The following is a 25,598-nucleotide window of genomic DNA, read 5'->3' on the forward strand; positions in this document are numbered from 1 at the left end:
AAATGACACCACCCTTATGACAGAAAGTGAAGAAGAACTAAAGAGCCTCTTGATGAAAGTGAAAAACTCAACATTCAGAAAACTAAGATCATGGCATCCGGTCCCATTACTTCATGGCAAATAGATGGGGAAACAATGGAAACAGTGTCAGACTTTATTTTGGGGGGCTCCAAAATCACTGCAGATGGTGACTGTAGCCATGAACTTAAAAAACGCTTGTTTCTTGGAAGGAAAGTTGTGACCAACCTAGTAGTGGTGGTGGTTTAGTCGCTAAGTTGTGTCCGACTCTAGTGACCCCATGGATTGTAGCCTGCCAGGCTCCTCTGTCCATGGGATTCTCCAGGCAAGAATACTGGAGTGGGCTGCCATTTCATTCTCCAGGGGATCGTCCCATCCCAAGGATTGAACCCAGGTCTCCTGCATTGCAGTCAGATTCTTTACCAACCTAGACAGCATATTAAAAAGCAGAAACATTACTTTGCCAACAAAGTTCCATCTAGTCAAAGCTATGGTTTTTCCAGTAGTCATGTATGAATGTGAGAGTTGGACCATAAAGAAACCTAAGTGCCAAAGAATTGATACTTTTAAACTGTGGTGTTGGAGAAGACCCTTGAGAGTCCCTTGGACTGCAAGGAGATCCAACCTTAGGATTTAGTCAATCCTAAAGGAAATCAGTCCTGAATATTCATTGGAAGGACTGATGGCTCTGGGACTTTGGCCACCTGATGCGAAGAACTGACTCATTGGAAAAGACCCTGGTGCTGGGAAAGATTGAAGGCAGGAGGAGAAGGGGTGACAGGATGAGATGGTTGGATGGCATCACCGACTTGATGGACATGAGTTTGAACAAGCTCTGGGAATTGGTGATGGACAGGGAAGCCTGGCGTGCTGCAGTCTGTGGGATCGCAAAGAGTTGGACACTACTGAGTGACTGAACTGAACTGAACCTTGTCTATAACTAAAATGTGAACCACTTATCAGTGAGAACCATGTTTTTCTTCCCCTGTTCTTCTCCCTTGATAGTAAATAGTCAAGGAACGTTTGTTGGTTTCCTGTTGTAGCCTATGCACGTTTTCTACTGTAAGACTCTAAAGGTTAAAGTAAAATTAACAATAATAACTAAAGTAAGAAAGTCACCAATGGAATCTTCCTGAGCTGAGTTTAACCCAGTCTTTACCCATTACTAGCTCTGTGACCTTGGGAAAGTAGCATCTACTTGCTTTGGGCATTTCTTTCTTCATCTACAAAGGTGGATAATACCACCTACCTTAGAGGGCTGTTATGAGGAATAAGTTAATTAACTAATTACAAACCACCTCAGTACAGTAAATGACATATAACAGGTTTTTAAAAATAATGGCTGCTATGAGTCCTACCTACGGTGTCAAATTCTAGTCATTTGTACCTGTGAATTCTTCCAAGAGAGTGTAAGCAACTTGGAAGCAGGACCTTTTCAGACACTTCTTTGTATCCGCCTGCTATGCAGCACTCTGCTTCATGTAATAGCCCATGCATTTACGGTAAATGGATTACTGTAATTCTTTGGTTAGCATTCTGCTAACCTAGATTTTAAGCATATATACTAGAGTACGTTACCCAGGAATGTAATATGTGTTAACATATTTATTGCAAGACTCCTGTCATTCTTGTTATTACATATTGAAAGGAAAGTTGTATCTATTAAGAAATAAAATGACAAATTATTCTTCAATGTGTAAGAAGATCGCTGTTTTTCATATTTTCCATTTCTCTTTCCAGTGGCTTGAAAAACGCAAATACTCCTTCAGTCATGTTTTTTTTTCACGCTTCTAAAATAAGAGGAATCTGCATCCTATAACAGAATAACAGAAATATGAATCAGTTTCTTCTACCCCAGGTTTTGACAATTAATTCCTTCTGTTTTGAGGAGCTATATCATTATGATTCACTGTTAAGAATCCTTATAAATCCTTGGAAAAATACTTAAATAGGAATAAAAATCATAGCCAAAATTCTCAAGCTACGCAAAATATCTCTAAGGGGCTTAGCAACATTATTTCCCTGTCATTTGTTAACATCTGAGTATGCCATTTCATAAATGCTGAAATTTCTACTATTACTCTTCTGATCAGCAGGTTATACCTACACTGGCTTGCTTTAATAAATACAAAGAGTCTTTAGAATTAAAATACTTGAAAGATAGTAAAACAAGGCAATTTAATAATTTCTAAGAGGTGACATTTCATCTGGGAAGATACCCATTTACCACTCTCAAGAATATATACTAAATAAGACAAAAGCAAATTATAACACAAAATTCAATGCTGTTATTGTTTTTGATGCCTAAAATTAATAACAATTCATCAAAACAAAGTTCCAGACATACTGTTCCTAGCCTAAAGAACAGAAACAAATTTGTGCCTAGACAACCTCATGGACAGTATGAAAAGGCAAAAAGATAGGACACCAGAAAATGGGCCCCCTAAGGTCACAGAGGCTTCCCTGGTGGCTCAGACAATAAAGCGTCTGCCTACAATGCAGGAGACCTGGGTTCAATCCCTGGGTTGGGGAGATCTGGAGAAGGCAATGGCACCCCACTCCAGTATCCTTGCCTGGAAAATCCCATGGACGGAGGAGCCTGGTAGGCTACAGTCCATGGGGTCGCAAAGAGTCGGACACGACTGAGCAACTTCATTTCAGGGTCACAGGGTGTCCACTATGCTATTGGGGAAGAGCAAAGGGCAATTACTAGTAGCTCCATAAAGAATTAAGTCGCTGGGCCAAAGTGGGAACAACATTCAGTTGTGGATGTGTCTGGTGGTGAAAGTAAAGTCTAATGCTGTAAAGAACAATATTATATAGGAACCTGGAATGTTAGATCCATGAATCAAGGTAAATTGAATGTGGTCAAGCAGGACATGACAAGAAAACAACAGAATGATCTTGGTTCATTTGGCGATGCCAAAGAATGTTCCAACTATTGTACAACTGTGCTCATTTCATGTGCCAGCAAGGATATGCTCAAAATCCTTCAAGCTAGGCTTTAGCAGTATGCAAACCAAGAACTTCCAGATGTACAAGCTGGGTTTCAAAGAGGCAGAGGACCCAGAGATCAAATTGCCAACATTTGTTGGATCATCGAGAAAGCAAGGGAATTCCAGAAAAGCATCTATTTCTGCTTCACTGACTACACTAAAGCCTTTGTGTGGATCACAGCAAACTGCAGAAAATTCTTTAAGAGACCACCTTACCTGTCTCCTGAGAAAGCTGGATGTGGGTCAAGATGAAACAGAACTGGATGTTGAACAACTGGTTCCAAATTGGGAAAGGAGTACAACACGGCTGTATATTGTTTATTTAACATCTAAGCAGAGTACATCATGTAAAATGCTGGGCTGGATAAATCACCAGCCGAAATCAAGATCGCTGGGAGAAATATCAAGAATCCCAGATATGTAGATGATACCATTCTAATGGCAGAAAGTAAAAAGGAACTAAAGAGCCTCTTGGTAAATGTGAAAGAGAAGAGTGAAGAAACTGGCTTAAAACTCAGCATTCAAAGAACTAAGATCATGGGATCTGGTCCCATCACTTCATGGCAAATAGAAGGGGAAAAAGTGGAAGCACTGACACATATTCTTTTCTTGGGCTCCAAAATCACTGTGGATGGTGACTGCAGTCATGCAATTAAAAGACTTGCTCCTTGGAAGGAAAGCTATGATGAACCTAGACAATATATTAAAAAGCAGAGACATCACTTTGCCAACAAAGGTCCATATAGTCTAAGTCATAGTTTTTCCAGTAGTCATGTATGGATTTGAGAGGTGGATCATGAAGAAGATTGAACACCAAAGAACTGATGCTTTCAAATTGTGGTGCTGGAGAAGACTTTTGAGAGTCGTGTGGACTGCAAGGAGATCAATCCAATCAATCCTAAAGGAAAGCAACCCTTAATATTCATTGGGAGGACTGATGTTAAGGCTGCAGCTCCAAGACTTTGGCCACCTGATGAGAAGAGCTGACTCATTGGGAAAGACCCTGATGCTAGGAAATATTGAAAGCAAAAGAAAAGGGGGCAACAGACGATGAGATGGTTAGATAGCACCACCGACTCAATGAACATGGATATGAGCAAACTCCAGGAGATAGTGAAGGACAGAAAAGCCTGGGGAGCTATAACCCATGAGATCGTAGAGGCAGACACAACTTAGTGACTGAATAACAACAACAATGTTTAGTTTGGGAATAATAGTGGCATTCTCTTAACTGAGATTCTTACAAACAAATTTCAATAAGGAGATGAATATACACAATACAAAATAACAGTAGGGAGGAAAGAGCAATGAGGAGAGAAGTAAAAAAAATGAACAACTTTTTAAAGTTTCTAGGGTTTTGTGTAAAGAATAAGATATATCTCAGAATGATTTGGGGAGATGAATGGATGCCCAGTTTATCATAAAGTGATAAAGCAATGAGACCATGTAATAAGCAATAATTCAAATATGTTGGTAGGAAGAGAGAAGTCATGATTTTTAGCAAATGTTAGATGTAATGCAATACCTATATTTACACTGCTGTTTAGTTGCTAACTCATGTCCGACATTTTTGCTACCCCATGGTATATAGCCCATCAGGCTCTGCTGTCCATGGGATTTCCCAGGCAAGAATACTGTAGTGGGTTACCATTTCCTTCTCCAGGGGATCTTCCTGACCCAGGTATCAAACCTGCATCTCCCGCCTTGGCAGGTGGATTCTTTACTGAGGCACTAGGGAAGCCCAAGATTTACATTAGGTATTCTGTTGGTATTCTGTAAACAAAACAAAATAACCTTCTTATGAACAACTGCTACAATGGGGATGAAACTCTAGCCCCTAATCCTTCTTTCCCCTCGGAAACGGTGATTTCTATAATGCATTCTCCCTCTGCCATATTATTTAATTCTTTAATCTTTACTGTCTGTTTGCTAAATATCCTCCTGCCATCAAAACAAAAGCAGTAACAGCTAATACTTAATGAGTATAACACACCATGGTATGTTTTAAGAGCTTTGCACATACTAACTCATTTAATCCCCATAACAATCCTATGACTAGGTGCTAATATCAACAGTAATCTTCCATTTTGTAGATGGTTCAGTTCAGTTCACTCAGTTGGGTCTGTCTCTTTGCAACCCCATGGACTGCAGCACACCAGGCTTCCCTGTCCATCACCAATTCCCAGCTTGCTCAAATTTATGTCCATTAAGTCGGTGATGCCATCCAACCATCTCATCCTCTGTCATCCCCTTCTCCTGCCTTCAGTCTTTCCCAGCATCAGGGTCTTTTCCAATGAGTCAGTTCTTCGCATCAGGTGGCCAAAGTATTATAGATGGGGAGACTGAGATATAGAGAAATAACCTGCCTGGGATCATATGATGAGTACGGGGTAGAGCTGGGATTTCAGCCTAGGTAGCCCAGCATCATGCTCCATGCTTTTAACCAGAATGTTGGTTCACTCTTTAGTAAGGTGGCTTTTCCCCTCAACTCTTATCTATCACTGGGCACAGTGCCACTTTATCTGCTGTCCTCTAAATTTCAGACTCTGATGCAATATTTGATGAAGCTCTACCTTTAAAACCACCCCACAGTACCAAGTTCCAGCATTAGGAAATCACTTATAAATGTTTTGACCCAAAACAAACTGGTTAGTATAAAATGAATAGCCCTCTTCGTGATTTTTCAAGTTTTAAACATGTTAGTGCATATTGAAAGTTTTATAACCTTTAAGTCTCTTTAAGTATTTTGTTTGGGTTTTTGGGTTTTTGTTTGTTTTTTCACCAGTTCATTTAACATTCCTCACTTTTCTGGAAAAATGAGTGCTGAAAGAATAAGCTATCAGCAAGTTTTCCTAAACACGGACACAGGCACATTTCAGATGTGCAAACTGACCTTCTGGAACAAAGTCAAAGGAACCAGTACTACAGATGGGACTACATCTCTTAATAGTGTGGAAGTGCTTTGACAGAGGGCTGACGTGCACCCAGTCCTGGAGAGAAATGGTGGGGGAGGCCAGGTATCAACCCAAGGAGGTGATACAGAATGTAGAGACTTGCAGGATGGATTGGAGTTTGTGGGGAGACATGGTGGAGAAAAAGCATTTTGGCACATACACTGGCCAGACAGCAACATAGAAGAAAAAAATGGCAATCTTTGATTTAATTTTTACCTTGTAGAAAACTTTCTCCAAGACCAGTAGTAATTTACAGTAAACCGACAGATATGCATTGGGGATGGAAGACCTTTTATATCTTTTGTATTTATTAATATATCATGAGATTGGCAGACAGTTGGTAAGAACATTTTTAAGAATTGGAAATTTTCATGCTTTCCTACAAGATTGATATGAATTCAGAAATGTATAAATTGGACTTACCACTCCACTCTTGAAGTTCTCAATCCTTCTCTTTGCTGCTTTGTTGGTTAACCACCAGGCCAAAGTTGGCATATATTGCCACAAATAGATCATTAGCAAAAAAGGCTGATCAGAGATCCAAACTTCCTTCAAATCATTGGCCATGGCGACTAACATCAGCCGCACACAACGACTGGTTGCCATCTTGTAGGACTGGTCTGCAGTGCTGCCTGTAGGCTAAGAAAATTTGGAAAAATTCGTGAGTGATAAGTATTTATCTAGGGTATCTCACAGAACTTTTAGGAGACATCCAGTTGAGTGATTCCTTTACTGTGACCTCATGCCCCTCAGGAGTCCCCATAGGCACTAAGGGGTGCCTGTAAACTATTTATGGGCTTCCCAGGTGGCACAGGATCTGCCTGCCATTGAAAGTGATACAAGAGATGTGGGTTCGATCCCTAGGTCCGGAAGATGCCCCGAAGGAGGAAATGGCAACCCACTTCACTAATCTTGCCTGGAAAATTACATGAACAGAGGAGCCTAGTGAGCTGCAGTCCATGGGGTCACAGAGTCAGACCTGACTAAGCATGCACACATAAGCTGTATATTTCAGAAAACCTAATGGAATTCATATACTTAACCAGATAAGTGTGCAGGCTAACTAAAAGATAACAGTTATTCACTTTTAGTTAGTATTGCACCATCTTAAAGTACTTAATGATAACTATGTCATTTTAATAATAAAAATCTTAAAACAAATTATTAATACATACATTTAGCAAATGAAGTTCTATAAAACATGAAGTCCGTGAGGATGAAATAGAGAAAGAAGATAAAAGTGGTTTCTTGATATCGAAAAAATTTGGAACTGCTACTCTAGTTAACCCACTGCTGTTTTATGAATAAACTGAGGCCCAGAAATATAGTAACTTTTATCTGTGCTCACACAGACCATTTAGTAGTAACCAGTTCTATATTCTAGGTCCCCTGATTCCTGTAACATTGTGCTCATTCTATTTTACTATAGTGCCTCCATAGAAAATGCAAAATATAAATTGTATATGTAAACATTTACATGGAAACATATAGATTTATATCTCAGTAGAAATATTAGTGGAGAAGAAGGAAAATTTCATGGTCTTTAGAGAGTTTTTTATATTATGGAGTGATACTGGATTCTTCATGAGACATTTATTATTCATTTGGTAGATTAATTACTTGTAATCTGTGAGCTGAGGGAAGCACAGGCCTGGGTGAGGCCAACCTAAAACTATTACATCTCAACAGGGGGGTTTTTGCTAAGTTCCTTCACCATAATCCCTTTTAAAATCCCAGTAAAATTTAATTTACTAAAATTCAGCCACACAGAACTTTCAACATTGCTATGATTTGTGAATTGATTAAAACTGGGTTTTTAAAATATTGATAGCCCACATAATAGTGGATCACTTATAAGCAGTATCTTAGTGATTTCTTTAGCTATTACTAAAGCTGGATCCCAAAGCACTATCAACTAACCTTAATGATTTTCCTAATGCTGAGTTATATAAATAATTCATAAGGGATTCTAACATGAAAATCCTGAGGCATAGTGATGTAAGGCCAGGGTATGACTACTAAAGCATTCAAATTATTTCCCATCTAGAAATTTTACCTTTGTGACTTCTTCAGTTAGGGCATTTTTCACAATATTTGATTGCACAGGTCCCGGGCAAATGTTAGAAATTGTTATACCTGGGTAGGTGGCAAGTTCACTTCGGAGGGTATTAAAAAATCCCTAATAGACAAAAAAAAAAAAAAAAAACAAATAAATACAGACACATATCTCATGTTTAATAGTAAGAAATTACTTTTCTTCAACTTTTTATGAAGGACAATAGCAGCACATTATCAAAATGTGTTCTGAAATGCCTGAGTAAAGGACAGGGAATGTAATTACACAAGATGAGGCATTTTTAAACATAAGACCGCAGGCAATCTATAACAGGCATTCTTAACTCCTGCTAGGTATGAGTGGTTCATCCCCCCGATGGCAGTGGTTTAGCTTGTGCCATCAGTGATTTTGCACTGGATTAGTGAGAGACTACCCTTGAAGAGTCTGATACCCAGTCGCCAGCTCCCCGCTCCAAAAGGGTTGCATGTTCACGGAGCATCATTGAGGCTGGATTTCTTTTGATGATCCCTCAAAGTGGCCTAAAGTACAGATGGTAGGGCAACAGGGAGCAAGTTGGAATTAATACTTAAGGGAAACTATCATAGAGGAACAGTTCCATTTTTTCAATTACTATCTGAAAAGACTATTAGTTTCAGCAAAAATTTTTATTTTAGGTGTAGTAAGACAGTACACGGCTAGTTAAAAATGTAATATGATTCCTTACTCAATGACTTTTGTAAAAACAAGCTAGACCCTCTAGACTTAAAAGATACTGCCCATTTCTAAACCAAATAGGAAGTAAACATCTACTTCTCCTCATCTCTTCTCCCAAATCAGGAAATATCCCAAGACTACATTGTGATAAACTGAGTTAACTTTGAAAAGCCTAAGCAGCCAACATAGGTACATTCATTTATGATCCAATAACATTAAACAGTTACCAGCCTTTAATGCTGATGCCTAACAAACACAAGGCCTTTGAGGGTTTGTGCTGTCTGAGACTAATGCAGTGCCTGACTCAGATGGACAGGAAAAAGGCTTCGTAAATGGATGAATGAACTTTAACCTTCTGCCCCTCTATAGCAAAAGAGGGGAGAGGACACCATGAAAGCCAATACTCCAGACACTAAAACCTCTCCTTGCTTGAAATCACATCTAGTATAGTGTGTGACCTTTTCAACAAGTAAGTTCACTCTCTAGCTTGCTGAGTATCAGGGAAGGAAATGTGCCCTTCAAAAAGAGACTCCTGGGTTTCAGTGTTTGGCTACTGGTATAAATAGATCTCAACTTGACACATGGTATCAGACAATCAAATCCAGTACAAAACAGTCTTGGAGGGCAGGCCAGACAACTTCTACTGTGTTTGAAAGTATCCTGCATGTCTTATGGGATACTGGGTACCAAACAGATGGGGTGGCCACCTTCCCTCATGTGCCTGCCTGAGAGTTGTCCAACTGACACCCTATTACCAAATATGAGGAAATCATCCGTGCAGTATTTCATTTCATCACTCTCTGCAATTGTCTGCTCTTCACAGCAGAAAGAGGATCCTATGGAACCAAACCTTCAAATTTTCATGAAACTGATGACCATTCAGCTATTGCATCTTATTATTCCAACGGTGAAACATTCTACGTAAACTGACCTTCAATGGCATTAATTATATATCACGTGTCTCTATTAATCATTTTCCTCCTACTGGCCTTACAATTTAATTTGCTCCATGTTATAGTGTGTATAGTTACAGTTTCTTCTTATCCATTCTTAAGCCAACATTAAAAATGTATTCATTTCTAGTACTCATATCTCATAAGTTACACAAGCCAAATTAAACTTCCTCCTAGACTCTGCCTTAACTAGATTTTCTTCTTCTAATGAAGTCAGAGTAAACAGAATCAAGGCTAGACCCAGTAGGGATTTGACACTCAGGGCTAATCACCCCGTGGGAAGTTTCTATTTCTGATAGGCATGTACATTTAGAAAATCAGGTAAAATAAACACCAACAACAAAGGGGAAGGAAACAAAGTCACAGAAATGAGAAGGACAAGTAAATGTATGTAGAATCCTGAAATGTGTGTAGAATAAACAGAGGTAGACCCCAAATTTGCCATGAAGTTGGGGTAGAAATGAGGACAAGGTAAAGGGTGACATGTCAGCTAGACTATACAGTTAGTAAGGGCAGGGATCATATCATCCTTATACTCCCAGGATATGTTGCAGTGTATGACACAGTGTAGGTGCTCATTGCATATTTGCAGAATTAGGAAGAGGCATGTGGGCTCAAGTCTTTTTAGCATCTTCTGGGTGAGTCTTCTACCCAAGATCTTCTTAGGTCTCTCTGTCTCCAAACATGACTACCTAGTTCCAATGATCTCTTGCAGTAAATATTCCATACACACGTTCAGGTCAGTTCTATCAGAGTTAAGTTTTGACAGCCTTACCCGAAGAGCATGTTTGCTGGCACAGTATCCAGTAGAAAGGGGTGCAGCTATAATTCCCACCATGCTATTCACAGTAACAATTTTTCCTTGCTTCCTCTCAATCATGTGAGGCAGAACACACTTTGTCAAGGACACCGTCCCTAAGTAGTTAAGCTCTATTAGCTCCTTGAAGACATCCAGGCTGGTGTCCACACACAAAGCACGCTGGGATACTCCACCATTGTTGACCAGAATGTCAATCTAAGTAAAGAAAATCAGAAAGGGGGTACTTTAGGGATGACTTAGATGGATTGTTGGAATTCCTAGGGATGGTTGGTTATATTGTTAACTTGATGAATCAATGGAACAGGACAGTACATTTCCAGAGGTCAACAATAGAAAAGATAAAACCAAAATTCACCTATGGAATTAAATTCCCACCTTAAGTTACTTTTTATGGAAAATAATGTAACAGAAATAAAAGGCACAGTGAATCTTTAGCTTCTTTTGTTCTACATGGAGGAGTTAATTTATTAAGGTAGGAAAAGTTCCAATTATTAATACATGAAGCCACAGATTCAGAGATTAAGAGACCCAGCTGGGCCCTTGAGATGAAGTGAGATGCTTCATGAACCCATTTGCCTACAGCACCACAGATGGGAATCTCTTTTACAGCTACTTCAGAGCAAGACTCATGCACTCAAAATGCTACTTACTCTGCCAAACTCCTGGAGAACTGCTTTGGTAGCCATTTCATGGGAACTTCTGTTAGTCAGGTCAAGGGGCAAAATGAGTATATCTTTTTCCTTCAAATTACCATTCTCTAAATAAAGACACTTAAAATTAATATGGAAGTTATGTGCTATTCACATTACATTTAACACCCACCCTACAACCACACTTAGCAATGAGCTCATTTCTGAGTGAAGCCCTGTGGATGAGGTTCTCTTTAAGGACCAAGAAGTGGATTGAGAAGGATATGGGCAACATCTTATCAAACAAAAAACTGGCTGGGTACACAGGAAACAGAATTCCTTTCTTCTACTTAAATATATACAGCCTAACATTGGACCAGGCTTCCATGACAGCTCAGTTGGTTGGTAAAGAGATCGCCTGCAGTGCAGGAGACTCTGGTTCGATTCCTGGGTCAGGAAGATCTGCTGGAGAAGGGATAGGCTACCCACTTCAGTATTGGAACAGCCTCTAGAAGGAATCAAGATTATACTACAAACTAAAAAAAGCAAACATTTTAGATCAATTCCTTTAGAGGTACAGAGGTATTTCTGTACATCTGTTATATGATAGGTTCACTGCTTGATTTTTAAACACAATTTTAAAAAATTTATGCTGAAAATCAATGAGAATTTGGGTCTTCCAGTCACGTGACACAGAAAAGATTCCTTTCAGAGGCTAAGGATTCCAGGAGGTGAATAAGGAAAAGGACACAATTCTGAAATTCCCAACCAAGAAACACACTGGGCTGTAATGGCCTCTCTATTTCTGTTATCAAAAGAACAGTTCAAACTAATTTCCTTGAATTCTAGCCCTGAAATGCAACAAAGTTGTATTTTGGTAAGAAAAACAAGTAAGTAGAGAAGAGGTGAAAAGGCTTTATGGGCAGAGGAGTAAATTGTGAAATATTAACTGTTTTTCAAAAGCAATAGAAAAGTCTGCACCCATGATATGACAGATAAAAGGAAAACAATCTTACTCAAGCTAAGAAACACTGTTACACTCCATTTCTTCCCATGCAAGTCTCAACAGCAGAGGAGCAACTGTCAAAAGAAGTGGCCCAGTGGAAAAACACAAGAGGCCTTTAAGAGCAATATCGTGAAAGAGGGCTTGTGGCCTTATCAGCTAACTCCATATCTGGGTGATTAGTTCCATCAGCAAAGTGAAAGAAAGATTTTTAAAGAATGACAAGTAGATGACAAAACAACAACAACAATCTTCTGGAAATTTCAAAATTATTTCAGTGTAGATAATAAATTTCCTATGAGAAATAATAACTGTATTACTTGAGACTGCTTTTACTGTGAACTACACCAAAACCCAAACAGATAAACAAAAACACTATTGTCCTGTATATATGAAAAATATTATATCAAGTGGCATTTCTCAAACTTAATTCTACTCCAGGATTTCCCTGGTGGTCCAGTGGTTAAGAGTCCACACTTCCACTGCAGGGGCACTGGTTCAATCCCTGGTCAGGGAACTAAGATCCCACATGCTGCACAGCATGTCCAGAAAAAAAATTTAATTCCACTCCTGTTTTTTTGTCCTTTACAACAAAAATCTTATATTATTTCATATGACTTTAATATCGGACATTTTAACAAAATATCAATTAAATTTCTATGGTAACGTATATGTATGTCATTCATAAGAACCAAATTGTTCTTTGTCTAAGATAAAAATGTAAGACATTCATGTGGTCACTAAAAATCCAAAGCAGCATTTGAGAGAACTGATGATCAATCCCTAATGCTAAGAATTAGTGTAAAAAAAAAAAAAAAAAAAGGTAGAAAGATGGCAGAAAAAGAAGAAAAAGGTCAGGCCAGCTAACTAAGAAGTGACAAAAGGAAAAGGAGTTGGATCAAAGCACTCAGCATTTGGAACCAGAGTCTACTGCCCATGAAAACCCCCCTCTTCCCTCTAAAATTTCCAAATTTTGACTCTGGGCTCTGATTTACTTCTAGGCAGCACTGCTGGTATTTTAGATTTACTCACCAAGGCACTTTCTTTTCACCCTTTCCAACTCATGCACTCTTCTGGCTGACAGCACAAGAGAAATTCCTAGTTTGGACAGCTGGTAAGCCAGTTCCTCTCCAATCCCACTTGATGCTCCAGTCACCCACACCACCATATCAGTCAGCTCCCATTCTATTGAAAAGGAGGCAGGGATTGAGGGGGGAAAATAAGCTATGGGTTACATCCATAAATCAAAGATTGACCAAAGGAAAAAAATAGTTTTAAACAATATCATTGAATATGAAGACATAATATGTGGAACTTAAAAATTTAAGTATCCTATGTTTACAGCCCTGATTGTGGTGATGATCTCACAGGTGTACACTTACCCCAAACTCATCCAGTTGTGTACCTTAAATATGGACGGTTTCTTATATGACAATCATACCTCAATAAAGTGGTTTAAAATTTTTTTTAATTAAATATCTTAAGGAAACACTTTCTACCTAGTGTTAGAAATCATATTAGTAACAGTTTATTACTAACTGCATTATTTTGTGTATTCTAGACTCTTTGAGAGTTTTCCAGACTTTACATCAAGGTAAGCCTTACAACTCCATGGTCTGACTCTAAGGCTCTATCTGCATACTTGATCATGAAAAGTAAGGGTAAGTAGATAGAAAGTATCTGGACTCCTTTTCTCACCTTCCTTATTCATAAATGAGGGCTTCAGATAAGATGATCACTTATAGCTCCATCCAGTTTTCTATTCTGTTATTCTAATTGCTCACATTGGTGGTATTGATGATAAATCTGAGTATACCAAGTTCTACTCTATGGTATGGTAGAATCACCCTGAATTTTTGAAGTCATGTTTTCCCCATTTGTCAATCATAATCTGATGCCTAGCAACTAACTAAAGGTCATTTTGTAGAAGAGCTTTCCAAATGCCTGAGCCTTCATCTTAGAAGAATCTAGTAGTTCACCCAAGATGAAATACATATGAGAGCGAGATGAAATGTTATACTCTGCTTGCCAGGTATCATCTTGTTAAAGATTGTAAAAATGTGAAATAAAGCACTGACAAGTGGTTTATTCTCCAACGAAAAACTTATTTGTACTGCAGCACATGATAGCCACTGTCCATCTGAATCCATCGAGTCAGGGCAGTGCAATGCTCCTGTGTACCTTAGTAAAATGTGTTATTTGTCAAAAATAGGAAACAAGGTATTATTTAAGATACACATTGCTGATTTTGGATCAGAAAAGTTAGAATCAGGAAGCCAGTTTACTATTTTAGTCAAACAATTCTAAAGTCTAAGTGTTGGTGAGTCAGTATGTGCTCTGGTTGTTCTAACTCCCAGGGTTCAAGTGCCAGCTGTGTCACACACAGCAGTGAAATGCTCCCATGTGGGAACTCAATGCCTTCATTTTCCAAAAGTGGAAAATTGAGTTAATAATAAAACCTCCTTCATAGAATTGTTGAGAGAAATGAATTAAAACATGTAAAGCACTCAGAACAGTGACTGACACACGTGTGGGAGTGTGAGCTAAGTTGCTTTAGTCATGTCCAACTCTTTGCCATCCATGGACTGTAGCCCGCCAGGCTCCTCTGTCCGTGGGATTTTCAAGATAAGAATACTGGAATGGGTTGCCATGCCCTCCTCCAGGGGACTCAGTGCATAATAAAATGTCAACTCTAACTGTTGCAAAATTATTTAACAAATGGATTTTGGCAGCAAAACATTGAATGTTCTAATTTCTCCAGCCAGGGTCAATGGGATTACTAACTTCAATGGCTTAACATTTTTCCATTGCTTCCTATGTGCTTAAACATATTACCTTATTAAAATCTTCACAAGAACTTTATGAAACAGGGATTATCTCAGTTTTACAAGAAAGGAAACTGAGGTTTACAGAGATTGATTTACACCACTAGACTGTAAATTTCCTTAAGGCTGGGACCCTGTCTCCTTTATTCATTGCTGTGTCCTCAGTGCCTAGCACAGAAACTCACTTAGAGAAAGGACTCCACCCAAGAATCCTGGCAGAGCTAGGATATTTGTCGAGGTATGTCTGACCTCTAGCCTAAGCTGCCACATTTTAATATGGTCAATATTGTAGACCCAACTATCTTAGCCATTCGAGAAAATATCCTCAGGAAAGCGATTTCATGTAAATATCTAAACGAAGGACAGAAACATCCCAAATACTATGTCTGGGCTACAGTGCTTTCCTATCATCTATTGCACTATGTATTTTGTTTGTTTTTTGGCTTGTAAGATTTCAGTTCCCTGACCAGGAATTGAACCCAGGGCACAGCAGTCAAAGCTCTGAGTCCTAACCACTAGACCACCAGGGAACTTCTAAATCTGATGCACTTTTATGGAAAGGCTCAACTGAGCAACTCTGCAGATTTTTTGGGAAATTGTTGTTCAGTAGCTAAGTTATCTCTGACTCTTTGCGACCCCATGGACTGCAGCACACCAAGTGTCTCTGTCCTTCACTATCTCACTGAGTTTGCTCAAACTCATGTCCGTTGAGTCAGTGATGCCATCGAACCATCTCATCCTCTGTCACCCCCTTCTCCTCTTGCCCTCAATCTTTCCCAGCATCAGGGTCGTTTAAAATGAGTTGGCTCTTTGCATCAGGTGACCAAAGTATTGGAGCTTCAACATCAGTCTTTCCAGTGAATATTCAGAGTTGATTCCTTCAGGATTGACTTGTTTGATCTCCTACTCATTGTTCCAAAGTTCTGCAGTATACAAGACTCCAAGGTGAATATAATTTGTTTGTAACTGTTTACTAGCTAGCATAGTAGTAAAGATTTCATTTGTGCATGCATGCGTGCATGCTCAGTCACTTCAGTCATGTCCAACTCTTTGTGACTCTATGGACCATAGCCCACCAGGCTCCTCTGTCAATGGGATTCTCCAGGCAAGAATACTGCAGTGAGTTGCCATGCCCTCCTTCACGGAATCTTCCCGACCCAGGGATTGAACCTGAGTCTACCACACTGCAGGCAGACTCTTTACCCACTGAACCATCTGGGAAGCCCTCTTCATTTGTATGCTGCTGCTGCTGCTAAGTTGCTTCAGTCGTGTCCGACTCTGTGTGACCCCAGAGACGGCAGCCCACCAGGCTCCCCCGTCCCTGGGATTCTCCAGGCAAGAACACTGGAGTGGGTTGCCATTTCCTTCTCCAATAACATGAAAGTGAAAAGTGTATACCAATATACAAATATTAATACAACAATGAAAACTATCAGGCTCACATTTACCTTAGTACATCTGCAGTTCTGATACCCTTCCTCCCACTCTGGAGAAGAAAACTTTTTAACTTAGCACCAATTATTTAACAATTCTACAGGGACTTCCCTGGCAGTCCAGGAGTTCAGACTTCACCTTCCAATGCAGAGGGTGTGGATTTAATCCCTGGTCAGGCAATGTTCCCATACGCCTCGGGGCCAGAAAAAAAAAACAAAAAAATAAAACAGAAGCAATATTGCAACAAAATCAATAAAGACTTTTAAAACAAATAAAATAAAATAAATAGATAAAATGTGAAAAAAAAAAAAAAACAATTCGACAGAATCTGGCATATATCATGGCCTCCCCTAAAGAGCCTCTGAAAGCAGATTCTCAGAGTTGAAAGGAAACTTAGAGTTCAACCCCCAACCCACGTTAAGAATTCTCCCCTCAAGCTATTGACCATTTAACTCCCTCACAGGATGAGTAATCTAGTTACCTCTGAGGCACCAGCTCATTTGGGGGGGGTAAGTCTAATCATTGAGTTAGACATTGAGTTAGAGTTAGACAAGGCTGTGGTCCTAGTGTGATTAGATTGACTAGTTTTCTGTGAGTATGGTTTCAGTGTGTCTGCCCTCTGATGCCCTCTTGCAACACCTACTGTCTTACTTGGGTTTCTCTACCTTGGACATGGGGTAGCTCTTCAAGGCTGCTCCAGCAAAGCGCAGCCGCTGCTCTCTACCTTGGAGGAGGGGAATCTCCTCACCGCCTCCCCTTCTGACCTTGAACGTGAAATAGCTCCTCTAGGCCCTCCTGCGCCCGCGAAGCCACCGCTCCTTGGAGGTGGGGTTGCTCCTCCCGGCCTCCACCCCTGACCTTGGATGTGGGGTAGCTCCTCTCCGCCGTTCCTGCGCCGTCACAGCCTGGCACTCTCGACCACTGCCCCTGACCTCGGACGTGGGGTAACTCCTCTTGGCTGCCTCCCCTCGGGCATGCGGTCCTCCCGGCTTCCACCCCTGACCTCGGACGTGGGGTAGCTCCTCTCGGCCGTGCTAAGTGCGCTGGTCACAGCCACCCGTGCTAAAAATTAGTCAATCGAATCACTAGGACCACAGCCTTGTCTAACTCAATGAAACTAAGCCATGCCCGTGGGGCCACCCATGAGGGGCGGGTCATGGTGGAGAGCTCTGACAGAATGTGGTCCACTGAAGAAGGGAATGGCAAACCACTTCAGTATTCTTGCCTTGAGAACTCATGAACAGTATGAAAAGGCAAAATGATAGGATACTGAAAGAGGAACTCCCCAGGTCAGTAGGTGCCCAATATGCTACTGGAGATCAGTGGAGAAATAACTCCAGAAAGAATGAAGGGATGGAGCCAAACCAAAAACAATACCCAGTTGTGGATGTGAGTGGTGATAGAAGCAAGGTCCAATGCTGTAAAGACCAATATTGCATAGGAATCTGGAACGTCAGGTCCATGAATCAAGGCAACTTGGAAGTGGTCAAACAAGAGATGGCAAGAGTGAATGTCGACATTCTAGGAATCAGCAAACTGAAATGGTCTGGAATGGGTGAATTTAACTCAGATGACCATTACATCTACTACTGCAGGCAAGAATCCCTCAGAAGAAATGGAGTAGCCATCATGGTCAACAAAAGAGTCCGAAATGCAGTACTTGGATGCAATCTCAAAAACAACAGAATGGTCTCTGTTCGTTTCCAAGGCAAACCATTCAATATCACAGTAATCCAAGTCTGTGCCCCAACCAGTAACGCTGAAGAAGCTGAAGTTGAACGGTTCTATGAAGACCTACAAGACCTTTTAGAACTAACACCCAAAAAGGATGTCCTTTTCATTATAGGGGACTGGAATGCAAAAGTAGGAAGTCAAGAAACACCTGGAGTAACAGGCAAATTTGGCCTTGGAATATGGAATGAAGTTGGGCAAAGACGAATAGAGTTTTGCCAAGAGGAATACACTGGTCATAGCAAACACCCTCTTCCAACAACACAAGAGAAGACTCTACACATGGACATCACCAGATGGTCAACACCAAAATCAGATTGATTATACTCTTTTCAGCCAAATATGGAGAAGCTCTATACAGTCAGCAAAAACAAGACCAGGAGCTGACTGTGGCTCAGATCATGAACTCCTTATTGCCAAATTCAGACTAAAATTGAAGGAAGTAGGGAAAACCACTAGACCATTCAGGTATGACCTAAATCAAATCCCTTATGATTATACAGTGGAAGTGAGAAATAGATATTAGGGACTATATCTAATAGATAAAATGCCTAATGAAGTATGGACTGAGGTTCGTGACATTGTACAGGAGACAGGGATTAAGACCATCCCCATGGAAAAGAAATGCAAAAAAGCAAAATGGCTGTCTGGGGAGGCCTTACAAATAGCTGTGAAAAGAAGAGAAGTGAAAAGCAAAGGAGAAAAGGAAAGATATAAGCATCTGAATGCAGAGTTCCAAAGAATAGCAAGAAGAGATAAGAAAGCCTTCCTCAGCGATCAATGCAAAGAAATAGAGGAAAACAACAAAATGGGAAAGACTAGAGATCTCTTCAAGAAAATTAGAGATACCAAGGGAACATTTCATGCAAAGATGGGCACAATAAAGGACAGAAATGGTATGGACCTAACAGAAGCAGAAGACATTAAGAAGAGGTGGCAAGAATACACAAAAGAACTGTACAAAAAAGATCTTCATGACCAAGATAATCACGATGGTGTGATCACTGACCTAGAGCCAGACATTCTGGAATGTGAAGTCAAGTGGGCCTTAGAAAGCATCACTACAACAAAGCTAGTGGAGGTGATGGAATTCCAGTTGAGCTATTTCAAATCCTGAAAGATGATGCTGTGAAAGTGCTGCCCTCAATATGCCATCAAATTTGGAAAACTCAGCAGTGGCCACAGATCTGGAAAAGGTCAGTTTTCATTCCAATCCCAAAGAAAGGCAATGCCAAAGAATGCTCAAACTACCGCACAATTGCACTCATCTCACACGCTAGTAAAGTAATGCTCAAAATTCTCCAAGCCAGGCTTCAGCAATACGTGAACCATGAACTTCCAAATGTTCAAGCTAGTTTTAGAAAAGGCAGAGGAACCAGAAACCAAATTGCCAAAATCCGCTGGATCATCGAAAAAGCAAAAGAGTTCCAGAAAAACATCTATTTCTGCTTTATTGACTATGCCAAAACCTTTGACTGTGTGGATCACAATAAACTGTGGAAAATTCTGAAAGAGATGGGAATACCAGACCACCTGACCTGCCTCTTGAGAAATCTGTATGCAGGTCAGGAAGCAACAGTTAGAACTGGACAGGGAACAACTGGTTCCAAATAGGAAAAGGAGTACGTCAAGGATGTATATTGTCATCCTGCTTATTTAACTCCTATGCAGAGTACATCATGAGAAATGCTGGGCTGGAAGAAGCACAAGCTGGAATCAAGATTGCTGGGAGAAATATCAATCACCTTAGATATGCAGATGACACCACCCTTATGGCAGAAAGTGAAGACGAACTCAAAAGTCTCTTGATGAAAGTGAAAGTGGAGAGTGAAAAAGTTGGCTTAAAGCTCAACATTCAGAAAACGAAGATCATGGCATCTGGTCCCATCACTTCATGGCAAATAGACGGGGAAACAGTGCAAACAGTGTCAGACTTTATTTCTGGGGCCTCCAAAATCACTGCAGATGGTGACTGCAGCCATGAAATTAAAAGACGCTTACTCCTTGGAAGGAAAGTTATGACCAACCTAGATAGCATATTCAAAAGCAGAGACATTACTTTGCTAACTAAGGTCCGTTAGTCAAGGCTATGGTTTTCCCAGTGGTCATGTATAGATGTGAGAGTTGGACTGTGAGGAAAGCTGAGCGCCGAAGAATTGATGCTTTTGAACTGTGGTGTTGGAGAAGACTCTTGAGAGTCCCTTGGACTGCAAGGAGATCCAACCAGTCCATTCTGGAGGAGATCAGCCCTGGGATTTCTTTGGAAATGACGCTGAAGCTGAAACTCCAGTACTTTGGACATCTCATGTGAAGAGTTGACTCATTGGAAAAGACCTTGATGCTGGGAGGGATTGGAGGCAGGAGAAGGGGACAACAGAGGATGAGATGGCTGGATGGTATCACTGACTCGATGGACATGAGTCTGGGTGAACTCCGGGAGTTGGTGATGGACGGGGAGGCCTGGCGTGCTGCGATTCATGGGGTCGTGAAGAGTCGGACATGACTGAGCGACTGAACTGAACTGAAGTCTAATCATTCAAGATGAGTTTCCCGGATGGCTCAGGGTAAAGAATCCACCTGTGATGCAGAAGACACAGGAGACCCAGGTTCTATCCCTGGGTTGGGAAGATCCCCTGGAGGAGGGTATGACCGCCCACTCCAGTATTCTTGCCTGGAAAATCCCATGGACAGAGGAGCCTGGCAGGCTGCAGTCTATAGGGTCACAAAGAGTCAGGCATGACTGAAGCGACGGAGCACTGAGCACAATCATTCAAGGGCTTCAGGAATTTTCCTATACTGATACCTTTAACTTCTACAGACCGGCAGCAGCTGGCAGCAGTTCTGCCTTGTGGTGTCAGGAAGGATAAATCAGGCCTGTCTTGAACATGACAGTGTCTCATCTGTTTGAAGGCTCTGTCCTCCCTAAGTCCTTGCATCTCTTGCTTCTCTAAGGCTAAATAAACACCTCCAATTTCTGCTACTTTCCCTCAGATGACACAGCATCTGGTTTCGTCACCCTTCTTCTCACACCCTCTGTACAAGCTCCCACTGGTCAATGTTCTATTGAAAGGAGCTGGCCAGAGCAGGATATAGGATTCCCAGGGGTCTCAACAGCTCCAAGTAGGGTGACTTGACTAAACCACTTCCCTTGTCTTTCAGAAGGGACATGCCATGAAGGCCCAGACAGTGGCTGGCTCAGTCACTGCTGTGTCCCCAGTGCCCAGCACAGAGGCCAACACAAGCAGGTATTCAGAAAACATCTTTTGTTGTTTGCAGTTTGTTACATAAGACACAAAACAGCTCCACAAGGTTGCCTAATCTTTCCTGGCACTGCGCAGTTGACCCTCATTGAGGTCACTGTCAAACAAGAGCTGTTTTCCTCACATATGTTCTGCTGTTGAGACTTTTCCTACTCTGGACTAGTGCTATGGATTTTTCTAGATCTATGTGAAGTACCTAAAATTAGTCACTCTGAAATTTTACCATGTGAGATACATGCTTGGAGACACAGAAGGTATCTCTAGATGGATACATAAAAGGCAGGAAATGGTGGTTGCCTCCAAAAAGGCACACTGGGCAGCTGGGAGACAAGAGTGAGAGAGAGCTTTACTTGTCACCATGTATCCTTTTGTATTTTTAAAAGTTGCCTTATGTGAGTATATTGTCAACATTTTAAAGTGACACTTCATGGCAAATAGATGGGGAAAAAGTGGAAACGGTGACAGATTTTATTTTCTTGGGCTCCAAAATCACTGTGGACAGTGACTGCAGCCATGAAATTAAGACGTTTGCTCCTTGGAAGAAAAGCTATTTGTTGGCAAAGACATTGCTTTGCCAACAGAGGTCCATAGAGTCAAAGCTATGGTTTTTCCAGTAGTTATGCTTGGGTGTGAGAGCTGGACCATAAAGAAGGCTGAGTGCTGAAGAATTAATGCTTTCAAACTGTGGTGTTAGAGTCCCTTGGACTGCAAGGAGGTCAAACCAGTCAATCCTACAGGATATCAACCCTGAATATTCACTGGAAGGACTGATGCTGAAGCTGAAGTTCCAATACTTTGGCCACTTGATGCAAAGAGCTGATTCACTGGAAAAGACCCTGATGCTGGGAAAGATTGAGGGCAAGAGGAGAAGGGGGCAACAGAAGATGAGATGATTGGATGGCATCACTGATTCAATGGACATGAATTTAAGCAAACTCAGGGAAATAGCAAAAGGCAGGGAAGCCTAGCGTGCTGCAGTCCAGGGGGTTGTAGAGAGTTGGACATGACTTCACAACTGAACAACAACATAAAAATGAAAAAGAGGATAATTTTTTTTTTAAACCTTAATAGAGTCTGCCCATCTTTCCAATCTGAGCTGTTTTTGGAACTTGAATCTATCTTCATGTTCCTTTAACTCTATTTCATTATCTCCCTCACCTCCCTTCCAACTCTCTCACCCCCTAATACCTCCCTCCCGGAGCCCCTAGAAGTCTTTTTAGTCATTTTTCCTAATAACATCCCTAATAACATTTTAATTTCACAAATATACTGCATATCTGTTTATGTATCTTCATATATCTGCGTGCCAAGTTGCTTCAGTCATATCCAACTCTTTGCGACCCTATGGACCATAGCCTGCCAGGCTCCTTTGTCCATGGGATTCTCCAGGTAAGAATATTGGAGTGGGTTGCCATACCATCCTCCAAGGATCTTGCCCATCCAGGGATAGAACCTGCGTCTCTTGTGTCTCTTGCATTGGCAGGCAGGTTCTTTACCACTAGTGCCGCCTGGGAAGCCCTTGCATGTATGTGTCTATGCTTTAGACATAAAAGGAGTTCTATAAAGTTTATTCTTCAGTAAGTGCAGGTGTAAGCATGGTGAAATTGAAAAGTTAAAAGTTAAATTAAAATTTAAAAGCTATTAACATTTAACTTTACAACTGTAAATTTACAAAAGTTATTTTGCTGAATAACATGTATTTACATGAACTGCAATGTATCATATTACATTTGTAAATCAGCAAATTATATAACTACATGATAATAATAGCAAAGTAATTAAATGTTTAAAAATCCTTCAAAACTGATATTTTTCCAGCAAAAGTAAAACACTGAAAACACCAAATGAATTTCTTCACAGTTATCTTTAGTCACCTTAACTTTTGCTTGATATGTGAAAATAACTTTTCATTTAACTAGCTGCTAGATATTGTCAACGTTTTTTCTCTTCAGCACTTGACATCAGTTGAGTAACTTTTGTAGAACAGTAAAATATAAAGTATTTTTATGTAATTCTCGAAGTCCAAGTTAACACTAAGCACAAATAAGATCAAACACTGAAGTCGACAAAGCAGCCAACAGGTACATGCATTCCATCTGCTGAGATGGGCCAATGACCAAGAGAAAGTCTGCCAATCACAGCCATCTATTTGCCATAGTTTTGTAACCCTGATCTTGCACATGTTTTACATATTTTCCGTGAACTCAGTGTAAGTGCTACACCCCCCTCCAAGAAAAGAAACAAGAAAAATGAAATACTAAGGAATAATACTTTGTCAGTTAGGGTTGAGCTTAGGAGGGGCATAAAACATTGTTCCATCTAAGATTTTTTTCAGTCCCCAAGAACCAATTTTCACCCCCATGTGAGTGATAGGGCTCCCCTTCCCTCTCTGGCTCCATTTTTAAAGTTATCACTTCCACGGCTTCTCTGGTGGTTCAGACAGTAAAGAATCTGCCTGCAGTGCAGATCAGGACTTTGATCCCTGGGTTTGGAAGATACTCTGGAGGAGGGAAGGGCAGTCCACTCCAGGATTCTTGCCTGGAGAATTCCATGGGCAGAGAAGCCTGACGGGCTACAGTCCATGAGGTCCCAAAGAGTTGGAAGCGACTGAGCAACTAACACTTTCACTTTTTCACTTAATCACTTCCAAGCAAACCTCCTCACAAGATTTAGATATTTTCATGGGGGGGAACTAGGTCCAGGGAAACCCCACTTCCTGCTGGCTCTTGTAGACCCAAAGGCTAGCTCTGGACAGCCCACTGAACTTCTCTGAGCATTATGAAAATAAGATTAATAATGCCTACTTTATAAGAGTCATTGTAAAGGTGAACAGTCAAAAATGAAAAGGGCCTGGTGCACTGCTTAACACATAGAATGCGTTTAGTAAACGACCATCAAATATTAAGCTGAGCATAGATAAAAGGTAGAATGTCTTTTAGTATGCCAATAATGTGCTTTTCCTTCAGGCAAAGCACCCAAAATCCAGTTCTTTATTTTTATCCCAATGGATAGGCAGCTTTGTAGGTGACTGTATTATCTCAAATTCCATTTCACTACTCTTGAGTAGAGTGAGAGATGGCAGATAAACAACTTCAGGAAGTAGCCTCAAAAGGACACTCCTTTACAAGCGCAGTTTCTCCAAGTACTGCCCTCCCACGCTGCTTCAGAATCCCTGGGAGCCAGGCGGAGAACTCAGAGACCTGAAGGCGCCCCCGCCGATACCAAGGCTCTTTAACTTCAGCAAGTAAAAGCAAGTCCGTAGGGACCGGGACGGAAGACAAAAGGCCCTGGCCCCTTCCACCCCGAACCAGAGCCCTTGAGAAAGGCGCATCCTCGCCGCCCGGAAGCTCCACGCCACCCGGATGAACGCAGGGGCAGCGGAAATCCGACCGCACGGAACCCGGGCTCCCAGTGCAGAGGCGGCAGCAGGTCCTCACCTGGTCGTCGCCCCTGCCACTCGGCCCACAGCAGGGTGAGGTCCGCGTCGGCCCGTAGGAAGCGCAGTAGCTGCACCACGAGCGCCAGCAGCGCGCACAGCGCCAGCAACCAGAGCAGCAGCTCCCAGCTCATCGCGCCCTGCTCCACGGGAGGAAGATAGACTGACCAGCCAACTCCAGACTGCGCCTAGGCCGCCTGACAGCGATCTCGCGTCCGCACCACCGCCCTCCCCGCGGCCCCGGCCAGCCCAGAGAGCAGGCAGGAGGGAGGAGCCGCAAGGCGCGCCCCGAACCCCGCCTAGGGGAGCCCTCCCCCGTTCTACCCGCAATGGGCGTGGGGCGCCCAGCTCGGAGATCGCTGCCCAGGTTTTGTCCGCCTGGGCGCCCAGTAAGGGGTTGTAGAACAGTGGGAACAAAAGGCGTCGGTCACTTAAGCACTTGGAGATATTCCTATTCGTAAGGTAGTCACAGCATTTGTAATCTCAAGACTGATTCTTTTACAGTTGTTTTGAAATGCAAATAGTTTTCGAAGCTGAAGAAGAGTACAAATATTCCAGCCTATGAATTCGGCCTCCTCCTCTCCCTTCTTATCTTTAACCACAGGGACCTAACAGACCACCCGTTTGTTTGTTTGTTTGTTTTTCCACTCCGCGCTATCGCCACTCCCTCACCAAATTGACCAAGTATATGAATAGGATTGGCCCTGTGTCCACCTACATTTGGAAAGCCCCTTGCAAGTGATTCTAGTGTGATTGTTGAATAGGAAAG

General features: G+C 41.4%; 1 protein-coding gene across 1 annotated transcript; it reads right to left on the reverse strand.

Moving 5' to 3' along the window:
- Nucleotides 1–1,605: 1,605 nt before the first annotated feature.
- On the reverse strand, nucleotides 1,606–25,152 carry DHRS7 (dehydrogenase/reductase 7). Its single transcript, XM_061429047.1, has 7 exons — nucleotides 24,831–25,152; nucleotides 13,176–13,328; nucleotides 11,162–11,268; nucleotides 10,467–10,706; nucleotides 8,025–8,147; nucleotides 6,392–6,607; nucleotides 1,606–1,831 (listed from the first exon to the last, which is right to left on the reverse strand). The coding sequence occupies exons 1-7, from the start codon at nucleotides 24,961–24,963 to the stop codon at nucleotides 1,784–1,786; spliced, it is 1,020 nt and encodes a 339-aa protein (XP_061285031.1). The 5' UTR covers nucleotides 24,964–25,152; the 3' UTR covers nucleotides 1,606–1,783.
- Nucleotides 25,153–25,598: the final 446 nt, after the last annotated feature.

Source organism: Bos javanicus, chromosome 10, assembly GCF_032452875.1.
Source record: "Bos javanicus breed banteng chromosome 10, ARS-OSU_banteng_1.0, whole genome shotgun sequence".
Classification (NCBI taxonomy): domain Eukaryota; kingdom Metazoa; phylum Chordata; class Mammalia; order Artiodactyla; family Bovidae; genus Bos; species Bos javanicus.

Bases quoted from the DNA above. Each gene is read 5' to 3' on its own strand.
- DHRS7 (XM_061429047.1), bottom strand. From the start codon at position 24,963: ATGAGCTGGGAGCTGCTGCTCTGGTTGCTGGCGCTGTGCGCGCTGCTG. The intron at 13,329-24,830 runs GTGAGGACCTGC...CCTTTTCAATAG, and splicing joins GTGGCAGGGGCGACGACCAG to AATGGGAGCTGACTGATATG. The intron at 11,269-13,175 runs GTGAGTAAATCT...GTCTTTATTTAG, and splicing joins GGTGAAAAGAAAGTGCCTTG to AGAATGGTAATTTGAAGGAA.